Source organism: Cucurbita pepo, chromosome LG05 (assembly GCF_002806865.2).
Source record: "Cucurbita pepo subsp. pepo cultivar mu-cu-16 chromosome LG05, ASM280686v2, whole genome shotgun sequence".
Classification (NCBI taxonomy): Eukaryota; Viridiplantae; Streptophyta; class Magnoliopsida; order Cucurbitales; family Cucurbitaceae; genus Cucurbita; species Cucurbita pepo.
In genome coordinates, this window is record NC_036642.1 from 714285 (window position 1) to 727442 (window position 13158).

General features: G+C 36.0%; 1 protein-coding gene and 1 pseudogene across 2 annotated transcripts; one reads left to right on the forward strand and one right to left on the reverse strand.

Annotated features, from left to right (window-relative positions):
* Positions 1-424: 424 nt before the first annotated feature.
* Positions 425-4266, reverse strand: LOC111794802 (annotated as a pseudogene).
* Positions 4267-7735: 3469 nt separating this feature from the next.
* LOC111794803 (probable polyamine transporter At1g31830) lies at positions 7736-12562 on the forward strand. 2 transcript variants are annotated; one of them, XM_023676943.1, is made up of 2 exons: positions 7736-8218; positions 10692-12562. In XM_023676943.1, the coding sequence occupies exons 1-2, from the start codon at positions 7991-7993 to the stop codon at positions 12147-12149; spliced, it is 1686 nt and encodes a 561-aa protein (XP_023532711.1). In that variant the 5' UTR covers positions 7736-7990; the 3' UTR covers positions 12150-12562. The 2 variants fall into 2 exon arrangements, with proteins under 2 accessions (XP_023532711.1, XP_023532712.1); XM_023676944.1 differs by lacking the exon at positions 7736-8218 and adding an exon at positions 10003-10176.
* Positions 12563-13158: the final 596 nt, after the last annotated feature.

A 13158-nucleotide genomic window follows, 5' to 3' on the forward strand; every position in this document is an offset into this window, starting at 1 on the left:
AGAATTGGAATAGAAAATTTATGAGAATGAAAGTAGAAATAATAATTAAAAAAAAAATGTCGTTTAATGGCAGGAACATGTCGGTGGACCTTCCATGCTTTTATTGATGAATAATTTGGTAACTATGGAAAATTATTGGGAATTTGTCGGAATTATTTTCATCATTCTGAACTTAATTTTATGTTGAGATGATATTGGAAATCAATTTGATGGATGAGTATGCCCTACCGATGGCTCAACACACCTCCATATCAAACTAGATCACCTTTACGGGTCATGAAATCCTTCTTTTATGTACCTTAGAATTTTCAATTCTCTTGTTGGTATTATGAGATCCCACATCGGTCGGAAAGGAGAATGAAAACCTCTCATCTAACAAATACGTTTTATAATCTTGAGGAGAAGCATGAAAGGAAAAATCCAAAGAAGAAAATATCTGCTAGCGGTAGGTTTGAATCGTTAAAGGTGTGATCCTTAAAATTCCTTGAAACCTAGAGAAACACAAGAGCCCAGCTCCGACTCTAATTTCATTTAGCTTACAGCAAATAATCTCTCATCACTCACTCCTTCCTTCTCCATTTAATCTCCCATCACACGAGTTAAATGAACATTTCTAGTTTATTCTCAAATAATTTTTGTAGGCACCCTTGCTGGAGCTCGTATTGGACATCGCCATTGATCAGAACACCCAAACCGCAGACACCGGAGAAACTCGAAGAATTGAGACGAGTCTTCTGTGCTCGTTACTCTTCCCATTGACCCTGTGTCTCCGGCTGGCGAGCTGTGGAGGAGGAAGGCAATGTCGAAGTCATTCAGATAAGCATACTATAAGACAATACATAAAAAAAGGATGAGGTTGTGGATTCATTACATGGCTGATATCTCCCACAGCCCTTAAGCCCAATTCATTGCATGAATCAGCATATTGATATCCAGGATTTTCCAGTCTCTGACGACCATGCTATCACAATCAATCAGGGTTTTCTTCTTATCAATCAGAGATGCATATCTCCCAACCGCCTGCATGTTTGGTAGGGCACAAGTTCACAGTCTGTTCTTCATGCTTTGAAATGAAAGGTGTGGCCAATGAACCCAGTCACTAGCCGAGATAGCCATATTTTCTTACATACACCAAGCAATAGGAGTATTACCCAAAAAGAAGATGGCGACCAATCCACTGATAAAGATGTTTAAATCGACCGAGACCGAGAAATGAAGGTAATGTGATGTTTAAATCGACCGAGACCGAGAAATGAAGATGGCGACCAATCCACTGATAAAGAGAGCATTATCTAAAATTCTGAACCTATTATATCCGTCGACTCAATACTCAATATGCAAACTGTCACACTTTCTTCAAATGAATGTAGTAGTACTGCAAAGAAGCTAATTTGCAAAGAAATGAAATGAAAATTACCAAAGTTCAGTATTCAGGAGCATCCTGAGGGTAACAGAGAATGAGTATCACCACTACATTTGACAGCCGCAGGCGTTTTCTGCGTACACTCCATGCACTGAGCACTCTAAGACAACTTATCACGCACTTAAGCACATAGGCGCCTCATTCATGCAAGAGACTTGTTAAGAAAACGTCACAGCTAAGTGTCACCATGGTTTTTATCCCAAACTCTGAAAGACATGATATCATCGATCAGAACGTAACAACAGAATGCCTAATCCCCAATATCATCATATCGGAGAAGAATAAAATCTTAATCCTCCAAGCTATTAGCTAGACAGATCGACTAAAATGATGGAGACAACAGCTATAGACATGTAGACACGCTGAAACAAGCTAGAGAATTTAAAGTTAAAACATAGTTTTGCCATTTTGGTGCCTTGGATAGTTAAATTACCCTATCTTTAATTTGGTCTCAAAGTTTTTAAAATTTCAGTTTGTCTTTAAGGTTAAAATATGTTCCTAATTTAAACATCTTTGAACAAAGTAATAGATAGGCCGACTAAGTATGAATAAGAAATATGAACAGGACCAGAAGTACCTGGTGTACACACAGTATGCACTAAGACAGGTCCAGCGTCATCTTGGCTACAAGGAATCAATACCTCAAGTAAGTTGGGTCACCAAGATATTCAGCAACCTGTTCTAAACGCACATTACATAATTCATGGCTATCAGCATCACGCACTACCCCTGTCTCTTTGTCAAGATCCCTCTCAACTAAACTCCCATAAACGCCCTTGTGCTTACCATACAGAACAAGAACGGGTCCCCCACGTCTGGGAAGTGCTGTCTCAAGAAGCTCTTGAGAGACCCCTTGAACAAGCTCTCTACTTTCATCAATGGATATATCACAAATGGTGGGTCCAACTACGTCAACTATCTCTCCTTTTTTTAGATAAAACTTTCCTCTCTTGAAATCTTTGCTGATGATCCTAACACGAATGTGACTGGTAAGCCAACACAATCTAGTCCTCTTCTCTTCGTCCCTCTGACCATTTTCACGCTTTTCCTCTACTCGTTCAACTTCTCTTCTCCGTCTCTAGCCTTTGATTTCGTCCTGAACTTTCACTTCCTCCAATTTCTTCAGGAACCTTTCCTCTTCTTTGGAACCCAATTCAGCAACATCAGTTGCATGTACTTTAACTTCGTCTCTGTTAGAAAGCTTAAGGACAAGCCATTTGAGATCCAATTTCTCTACAATTTTACCTTCCGAACCTGCATATCTTCCACCAACAATCCTAACAATGCTTCCCAATAGCCAATCCATTGCTTTCTCGATCTCTGTTTTCCTTAACTATACCGCCATGTCTGTTTTCCTCAACTCTAACTCCATCTCTGTTTCTCTCGCGCGCTCTCCCGTTATCTATCTTTCTCTTCCTCCTTGTTCGGAAGGCTAGCAGGCACGTCGCCGACAAATCCTAGCCCTTGATTGTCTGTTCTTCGGTTAAATTCCTTAACTTTAACATCCTCCCGGGCGTTTCTCCCAATTCCCCGACCCTTCTGCCAGCCATAGCTTTCCATCAAAGCGGAAGCAAAACTTTCCACAGGAACGTCCTCAAAATCCTCAAAGCCTCTATCCTCAGGCAGCCTCTTCAGGTCAGCTTTAAATTTCTCCAACATAATAACCTCCAAAGGAGCAGGCCGCGGCGGCTCCTCCGCAGATTTCGACTCATCGGCACTCTTCACATCGTCGACGGACTGCCTGACATTGAGACCTTACGACATCTTGGAATCATCGGGCGCATCTAATCCAGAGGCAGTCTCGAACTTGAGATCAGACTCTTCCGATTGACCAAGCGGAGATTCGAGATTCTTCATTCTCTTCAAAGGCCTCCATTCGTTCTCGATGGCGGGAATGACCACGTTTCTGGATTTACCCCTGGTTTCGGACAAGGATTTCGAAGCATCGAATTCATTAACATACTCTTTGGAATCCCCTAAACCCCCATGATCAAGGGTTTTATCATCGAACCCCTTTGAAGCTCTGACGATATTTGGCTTAGAAGAAGACTTGGAAGGAAGAGAGAATGATAACTTCATCGCTGAATCTCTCTACTGTTTCGAGTTCGAAATGGCCTAGATTTTGCAAATGCTTCAATCAAGTCACGGTTGTCTCGACTTGAACCTACAAAAAAAAACTGAAACGCCGGTTCGGAAATTCAAGTCCCCGGTTTATTTATCATGGAAATCTCGGCTAATCTGAAGTCAACTTAGAGAAGGACAAAAATCTAAAAATTATAAAAATCAGAAACTAAGCTTCTGGTTTGTTGATTCCCATGCCAAAGGCTACCTGAAATGTCAAGGCACTTCAAAGCTATTAGATCAGTTAACCACTGCAATGCCTTTCGTATCAAGATGCTAGAAAATGAAAAGCAGATGCCAAGATTGAGAATGTTCACTCTTTATAATGAATGATCTCAATGGGTTACCTAAACTGAGTTCCAGAATTTGCCTCTTCCCATGTCGTGCCCAGTGGCTGTTTCTTACATCTTCCCACATCGGGATATGGTTTGTTCTGCTTGTATATTGCTCTAAATCAGTCAGATTGAACTTGTTCTTGAACTATTTAAAGGTTACTATAATAGAAGTAATCCAGATATGGGAGAGACCAGAGAAAGTGTAGATACAAACCTGCTCATACTCTTTTGGGGAAAAGCAGTATATCATCCACGACTCATTGTTAGGATAAGATTCTGGAATAAACTCAGCTATTGATCAATCACCACCGGTGAGATTCCACGTCAGTTGGAGAGGGATTAAAACATTCCTTATAAGATCGTGGAAACCTCTCCAACTGCTGTGGGATCTCACAATGGTATCATAGCTAGACATCGGGCGATGTGTCAGCGGAGAGGCTGAGTCCCGAAGGGGGTGGACACGAGGCAGTGTGCCAGCAAGGACGTTAGGCCTCAAAGGGGTGGATTGGGGGTACCACATCGATTGGAGAGTGGAACAAAGTATCCCTTATAAGGGTGTGAAAACCTCTCCCAAACAGACGCATTCTGGAGGCTTACAGCGATCTGTTACATTATCATTAAGAACGTAATGCCACTCTGAGGCTTTCACTTCTCAAAACATATTAATGCACAGTATCAGCACATATTCCTTAGTAGGCTGCCTGCACCAACTGTGGAATAATTTGAGCATGTAAGCATTCTTTTCACCCCTAAAATGAGAGATGTATAAGACTCCTTCAGGTACTTTTTAAAGCATCCAAACCCATAGCCTGAAAAAAGGTGTTCTTGATCAAAAGATATGGTTTGGCTTATGAAATTATTACAAAACGTGAAAGAAGGATGTTCTTATTGAAACCAATAGATTTGAATATTAGAGAAAAAATCAAGCTCATTTGCAGACCAATCCAAATATATTGTCCTGAGCTCATTTACTGATAAACATTCATAGACTTGAATAATAGAGAAAAAATCAAGGCGTTCTTCAATATAAGAACAATCAAATACATAATGCAGACAGGTTCTAATTATTTGCAAAGTATAAAAATGAAATCAAGCTCACTCAAGCTCCTATAGGTGACTGAACTAACCAAGAAACTATACAGAAAATGCTCACCTCTAGTAGGATTGCACAATATGTCCAAGTTCCTGTGCCCTGGCTGATGAAATCTTCCGTCTCCTTGCAGCGTTCTAACAAAGACTGCAACTCGCAATTCAAACAATAGAAAATTTAGGCATACATTATAAATTTAGACATACGTTAAGAAGCTCCTATGATACCTCTTTCGTGTTCATCCTTAGATCACAAATTACAGACAAGCTTTTGAACAAAGGTAACCACAACAGAAACTCTATAACCGGAGCCATGTGAGGAGCTCCGAGAAGTGGAGAATGGAAGCAGATTACGGGAATGCAGCTCGAGACTACATCGACCATCGATTTCCAAAACACACCTGAAGATGAACTCACGTTTACCAAATTCGAAAGGTTCTGAGCTCAGGTCCGAGAAGAATTTGCAAAAGTTTCAGCCGATCGCCTTCGCCGGAATTTGGCAGCCCTACCGTCGTCGCTTTCGCCGCTCCTAATCGAGTGAGCTCGTTTCTTGGCGCGTGTGCCATTTCCCTCCTTTTTTTTTTTTATTTTCTTGGATAAAATATATTTGGGTCTAACTACAAATTTTCAATTTTATTTTTTATATTCTCAACAAAATTTAGATTTAGTTATGGTTATTTTCTGACGTAATTAATTTAATAATAATAATTTTTTATGCAATAAAAACTCAACTAAACACGTATTATTTTGTTATAATTTGATTATTGATGAGGTCATATTCTAAAAATAATTATAATAATTGACAAGAGTAATATTGATTTGTCATTTTAATAAATTAAATAAATATATAAATATCTATTTGTTCCATTATGACGCAATAATCTCCAACATTAAAAAAAACATAATGGAAATTAAATAAATAATAGCAAAATCATTGTTAATTACATATATTTATATTACATGTATATTTTGAGTAAAAAATAAAAGGGTAATATTGGAAACAAAATTATCCACTCATTTAAGGCAACATTTGGTACCTTACCGATTTGGCCACATTAAAAAATTGGGAAGAAGGCATGCGGAGCAACATAGCAATCGTGCGGTGGAAAGCGAAGGATGGAAGAATCTGCGCCGTTGGTCGGCAGCAGTCAAAAAACAGCCTCTAATTCTTATAATTAAATACTCCGTTTAATATTTTTTAATTTATCCAGCCAATGAAATGCTCAGCACGTGCGCGGAGCGCGTGGGGTTGGATTTTTTTAATTATTATTATTTATTTCGTGTCGACTTATTTTTCCTTTCCACTGTGAGTTTATTAAATTTAAAATTCACCCACTGGTCAAGATTTGGCACTTCAAAATATGCTCGTTTATTATTATTATATATACATAAAAAACTATATGTATCATATTAAAAAGCAATAATTAAAATTAAAAAAAAAACCCAAAATACCTCTTTAAATTTTAATTAATTGTAAAAAAGGATAATCTTATTCAATTAAAAATGTTGATTTGATAAGAAATTTGCTTCAAAATAAAATCTAATTATAATTTCAATTTAAATTATCTCAATAAATGCCATTTTCCTTCAAATAATAATAATAATAAATCTAAAAATATCGTCTCCTCGAGCTATGTTTATTTGTATAACTAAATGGTGAGTTGATTAATTATAATTTCAATTTAAATTATCTCAATAAATGCCATTTTCCTTCAAATAATAATAATAATAAATCTAAAAATATCGTCTCCTCGTTAGTAGCTATGTTTATTTGTATAACTAAATGGTGAGTTGATTCGGTACCAATATAATTATTTTTTTAGTAATTTAATTATCATTTTTATCTACATTTTTATTGAAAATAATATATAATTATCAAACATATATTATTTTTTATTTTTTAAAGACTAAAATAATAAATAATTATGTAGCAATACCTTAAAGTGTTTGACTCTTGATTATGAATGATATTAATAATTATTAAAAAATATTAATTTTTTATTTATTTATGAAAATTGCTTAAATTTTCAACTTTAATTATACAAAATTAACATAGAAGTCAAATGTTTCAACAAATTTTCAATAAAGGGAATAGCTAAAAGTACCATTTTACCCTTCAATAAATTAAAAATATATATTAATAATAAATTGGGCATATGTTTCTTGTGTAGTTTATTCCATCTCTTTCCAAAAAGAGAAAAAAATAAAATAATTATATATATTATTTTGCAATGCGAAAAGATGGAAAGGAATGTGTACGAAATTTGTGCCTCGTTTCCAAATGTCACCACGTGTTAATGTTGGATGCCAATAATTATCTCAAAATATATATACTCAAAATGGACTTTTACGTAAATTCCTTCAAATATATTAAATATTTTTAATTTCAAAATTTTGCTTACAAATTATAAATGAAATTAAAAATAAAAAATTATAATCTTGGAAAATAATTAAATTCATGGGTAACTTAATTTTTGTAATATACTATAAGTTAAAAGAAATTATTATTGAGCTAGACGTTGATATTGACTCAAAAAATAATTGAAAAGAAGAAAAAAATAATGGAATATGTAACAATTTTATTTTTAAATAATTTAATAAATTTAAGAAATTATTTATTATATATTAAAATTTTGTAAGGTTTGGACTTCCTTCCATACAGTAAATGAGAAATTAATTAAAAACGTTAAAATTTGTTAAGCAGACCATAATTGGTTGTATCGTCCAATTGGCCATTTCAGATTCCTATAAACCCAAGCAAACTAATTGCCATACCTCTACAAGCTTTTAAATCCACGTTCTTCTTGCTTCTTCATTTCAATCTCTCTCTCTCTCTCTCTACTTCTCAATTTCTCTCTCCTCTGTATTTTTGTGTGAATGATTTGTGTTCAAACCGCGAGGTCAAGTGGATCGAGTGACGAAATATCTAAACCCTAACTATCTCTGTACTGGAAGTTGAATGAGGAATTGAAGATTCAACAACTCCTCTGATTATATATTTGAAATAGTTTTACCGAATTTGATGAAGAGAGACGGAGTGGAAAAGGAAGCGGCGGTTTCGGCTTTGCCAGTGGATCCGAAACCTGAGCAGGCTGCAACCGCCGCACCGCCAGCGACGGAACTCGGCGAGAAGGAAGTTCAAGCTCAGTCGGCCGCTGCCGCTGCTGCTCCGTCTCACTCCGACGGCGCCACGGAGGAACTCAGCAGTGCAGAGACTGAACCGCCAATCGTCGGCGATTCCGACCGCCAGGTAACAATCGCTACTGAAATCTTGATTTAGAAGTGAAAGAAAAGGAAACTTGCGATTTCTTGTTTTCGTTGCTTCGATTTTGTTTCTGTTCTGTGTTTTTTTTGTGATTTTGCTTCTTCTTCGCCTTCTTTTAGTTCAACACCACCGCTAGAGAGAGAAAAAGAGAGAGAGAGAGAGAGAGAGAACCTCTTGGCAGTTAGAATTGAGATTCGGAAACGATTCTCTTTCAGCGCAATAGTTATCGTTTAGGCATAGAAAATTGATACCCCTAACTTACGCCCTTCGATTTTGCTACGATTGAAGTAGCTCATGCTTTTGAAGCCTCCCATCTGTTTCAGCCTTTCAAATAATAATAATAATAATACTAAATATCTTATCTTATCTTTTTAAAATAACAACATTATTATTTAGCAACTATAACGTAGAAAATTATTTTATGAACCTGAACTATATTCAAATTGATGAAGAAAAACAAAATAGTTTTGCAAAATAAATTTTAATTTAACCTTCCAATTTCAAACCTNAAAAAAAAAAAAAAAAAAAAAAAAAAAAAAAAAAAAAAAAAAAAAAAAAAAAAAAATTATTGAAATTAAATTAATTATAATAATGTAGCTCTTAAAAGTAAATATTGAATCATTTATTTCAAATTATAGAGAAATATTCAAACATTTTAGGAAATAAGAAATCAAGAATTTTCATTTTGTTCACTTAGATAATTGAAAGGTGACTTTGAAAATGATATCCAAACTTAGGAATCGACAAAAATCAGTGGATAGAACTTAGCACTATGGTCTGAAAAGTAAAAAAGATACCGATCGTTTCTAATTTCCGTTTTTTTTTATACTAAAATGACTGATAGAGAAATTTAGAATATTTCCTTCCATTTACATCCACAAGTGAACTATTTTAATTTTAGAATATTAAAGCCTTTTATTTTACTACTGCAAGTACGGCACAAGCACCTTAACATCTAGAATATTATATGTGATTTAATAATTATATTTATAAAAATATAGTAGCTAAATAAATTTGGAATTAACTAAGTTAATTAGTAGTGAGAATATTCCATAATATATATAATGTTTAATTAATATAGATGTGACATTAAGGGTCTCAAATCTAACACTAAAGTTTAAGAAGTCCTAAAGAGGAGACCAAATAAAATGATAAAGTTATAAAGTTTATTTTGGATAGGCATTTCATAGTTGTCTTTTTAATATTTCATTTTAATATTTTTTTTATATTATTATTATTATGACCTAACAACTTATTACGTGGTAAGATAATAAAATTTAAAAATTCAAAGTTACGGTTTGATATGCGATAAATATTTTATAAGGTTCACAAACTTATATAAATAATTTTTTTTTTTTAAATTTATAAATCAAAATAAAGCCTTATATTTCCAATAAACTAATAAGTTAAATACAGGTATATGTAATAGTAAGATTATTTTTCTATCTTATTTAAATTCACTATTTGTAAAGGGAAAGAAAAATCTTCGTAGAAGAAGAAAGAAGCGATGGGCCCATTCTTCCTAAAATTAAAATGGGCCCGTTTTCTGACCCCGACTAAGGGGTTTATAATTCCAGTCTGACGTCTACGTGGGCACTGGGGCCCACAATTTTGTCAAAAGTGGAACACCTTGCCAATGCAAACCCACGAATCAAATATTCGTCGTTTCAAAATTGGCACACACGACTTTTATTTATTTATTTATTTTATTTTATTTTAATTTTTTAACAAAAATGAATAAAATATGTACTAACTTTTTAGAAAAATATTAAATGGTAGAATTTCCTTCTTCTTCTTCTTCTTCTTCTGTATGTTAATGTTAGATTCTGAAACACCATACTGATTTGAGGGCTTTTCGGCGGTAGTTTTCTCCGTTTGTTTGACGGCGGAGGTGCTATTGCAGTAATGCATCCTTCAACGCTGGCGATTGATTTTCCTTGATGGTTTGTTCTTTCTTCCACTTGATTTTGATTCTCCTTTTGTTCGTTTGTTCTTGCATATTTCAGTTTTACGACCCTGAAGATTTTTCTCCAAGATTACGTTTATTTTTATTTTAATATCTCGATTTTTGGTTCTCTGAATTGTTTGTTCTTCTTTCTTTTTCTTTCAGCTTAATATTTAATTTCGAATCTTATTTTGTGTTTTGTTCGTCTTTTTTGGGACTCGAGTTTCGTTTGTAATGTGGAAACGGTGTCTAGGTGTAGTTCTGTCATATTTGATTAATACGAATCATGAGTTTGATGCGTATTTGGAGACGTTAATCAAGGAATTACTTGCTATGGCAAGATGTAAGATGTCGATTGGTACTTTCTAGATTTACGAAATTGAAAGTGTTTATGAACTGATAGGAATTAAGTGACTGAGAGTAGTGTGTTCTTTGTTTCTGCGGTCGAATTGTAACGTGAGAGATGAATTCGAACCTTCTTAGTCATAATGTTACTTCGTGACTTGTGTGCAGAAATTTGGTACTTCGCCAGCCAGACAAGTTTCTGTTGCAATGGGAGAGTTAAATCGTGCAGAGTATGTGTCGGTTGGCGAATCGCCTTCTTCTCCGGTCAATAATGCAAAGAAAGTTTCAGTGTTACCACTTGTGTTTCTCATCTTCTATGAGGTCTCAGGGGGTCCGTTTGGAGTTGAGGACAGTGTTGGGGCAGCTGGCCCTCTGTTGGCTCTTCTTGGGTTCTTGGTGTTTCCACTAATATGGAGTATTCCTGAAGCATTGATTACTGCTGAGATGGGGACTATGTTCCCTGAAAATGGTGGTTATGTTGTTTGGGTTACTTCTGCATTGGGTCCGTTTTGGGGATTCCAGCAGGGTTGGATGAAATGGCTTAGTGGAGTTATTGATAATGCTCTATATCCTGTTTTGTTTCTCGATTACTTGAAGTCAGAGATCCCAGCTCTTGGTGGTGGTCTTCCAAGAGTCGCTGCGGTTTTGGCTTTGACAGTGGTCCTCACTTACATGAACTATAGAGGATTGACGATTGTTGGTTGGGTTGCTGTAATCCTTGGAGTTTTTTCAATCCTTCCTTTTGCAGTTATGGGACTTGTATCTATTCCCAAGCTAAGACCAAGTAGATGGCTTGTGGTGAACCTAAAGGATGTTGACTGGAATCTGTGCTTGAACACTCTTTTCTGGAATTTGAATTATTGGGATTCTATTAGCACATTGGCTGGAGAAGTGGAAAACCCAAACAAAACACTCCCCAAAGCACTGTTTTATGCTTTGATTTTGGTTGTTCTCGGGTACTTTTTTCCTCTTTTAAGTGGGACCGGAGCCATTCCGCTTAATCGTGACTTGTGGACAGATGGCTACTTCTCTGATGTTGCTAAAATTATTGGTGGGGCTTGGTTGAGTTGGTGGATCACAGGTGCTGCTGCCATGTCGAATATGGGAATGTTCGTGGCTGAGATGAGCAGTGATTCTTTTCAACTTCTTGGTATGGCAGAACGCGGTATGCTGCCAGAGTTCTTTGGGAAACGGTCTCGTCATGGGACACCATTGATTGGGATACTATTCTCAGCCTCAGGTGTTGTTTTGCTTTCATGGTTGAGCTTCCAAGAAATCATAGCAGCAGAGAACTTCTTGTACTGCTTTGGAATGATTCTGGAATTCTTAGCCTTTATCAAGCTAAGGATTAAACATCCAGCTGCATCTCGGCCTTACAAGATTCCTGTGGGAACCATTGGATCAATCCTGATGTGTATCCCTCCTACAATATTAATATGCGTAGTGTTGGCCTTTTCTACTGTAAAAGTGATGATTGTGAGTCTAGCTGCTGTGGCAGTTGGCTTGTTGTTGCACCCCGGTCTCGGGTATGTTGAAAAGAAGAGATGGCTCAAATTCTCTGTGAGCGCTGACCTCCCTGATCTCCATTTTGCCAACCGAGACCGCCCCGACACCTTGGTATATTAACAGGAATTCACTTATCACTCAGTTTCAAAGACAGGAAGACTCGTTCTGAGATGATTGTAATGTATTGGAGTTCTATATCTATACCAATTGATGCAATGGCAGGCCAAAAATCTTGTAAGTTCATTCTGTTTTGATCTGTGCTCAAGTTGTAGACTAATCATAGTTATCACCCTAGTTTTAGAATGGCGACGAATAGGAAAACAAAAAAGAAGCAAAATCTTAGTTGTTTAAGTAAGCGTCAATAGTAGCACTGCTTGTTCATGTTTTAATCCCACGATTCCACTGTCCTCAAAATATTCAATTAAGATGCCTTCAGCTCACACATCTCTTCCTCTCACGAGAAGAGTAGGACAGTGCTATCTGTTTGAAATAAATTAGCAGAAGATTGAATATATTCATTCTTAAAACATTGCGATACGAATTCTCCTTTCTGACTGTCCTGTAAGTTCATTTGAAGAACAGTATTGAACTTTGAAATGGTACAGCCGGGTGTAAAACGAAAGGTGGTTGAAATGTGAAAAGAAATTGGTGAATTTGGGAGAAGGTTGGCCCTGTGTGTCGCGATTCTTATGTAATAGTTAAGTCCACCGCTAGTAGACATTGTCTTTTTTGGACTTTTCCTCAAGGTTTTAAAACGCGTTTGTTAAGGAGAGATTTCCACAAACGAATGCTTGGTTCTCCTCTCCGACTAAGGTGGGATCTCACAACTCCGGACTAAAATTTTGATTTGTCTTCAAATATTTCAAGCACTAACACCTTGGTCACTTCGGCAAATAATTTGCAATAATTGTTGGGGCATCATTTTTGTATTTCGTATGGTTACATTGCATTTAACGTAGTGTTTTCTCATCTTTCTGATATATATGCTTACACGAAGTATATTAATTCTGTGGAGGAATTAATATACTACTATAAATAGTTAGATTCAAAAGCTGTTTTAACAGGCGGCATTGGCTTGAAAATGCATATTTGTTCATTTTACCAACATTTTAAGATTATCTCAAGGGAG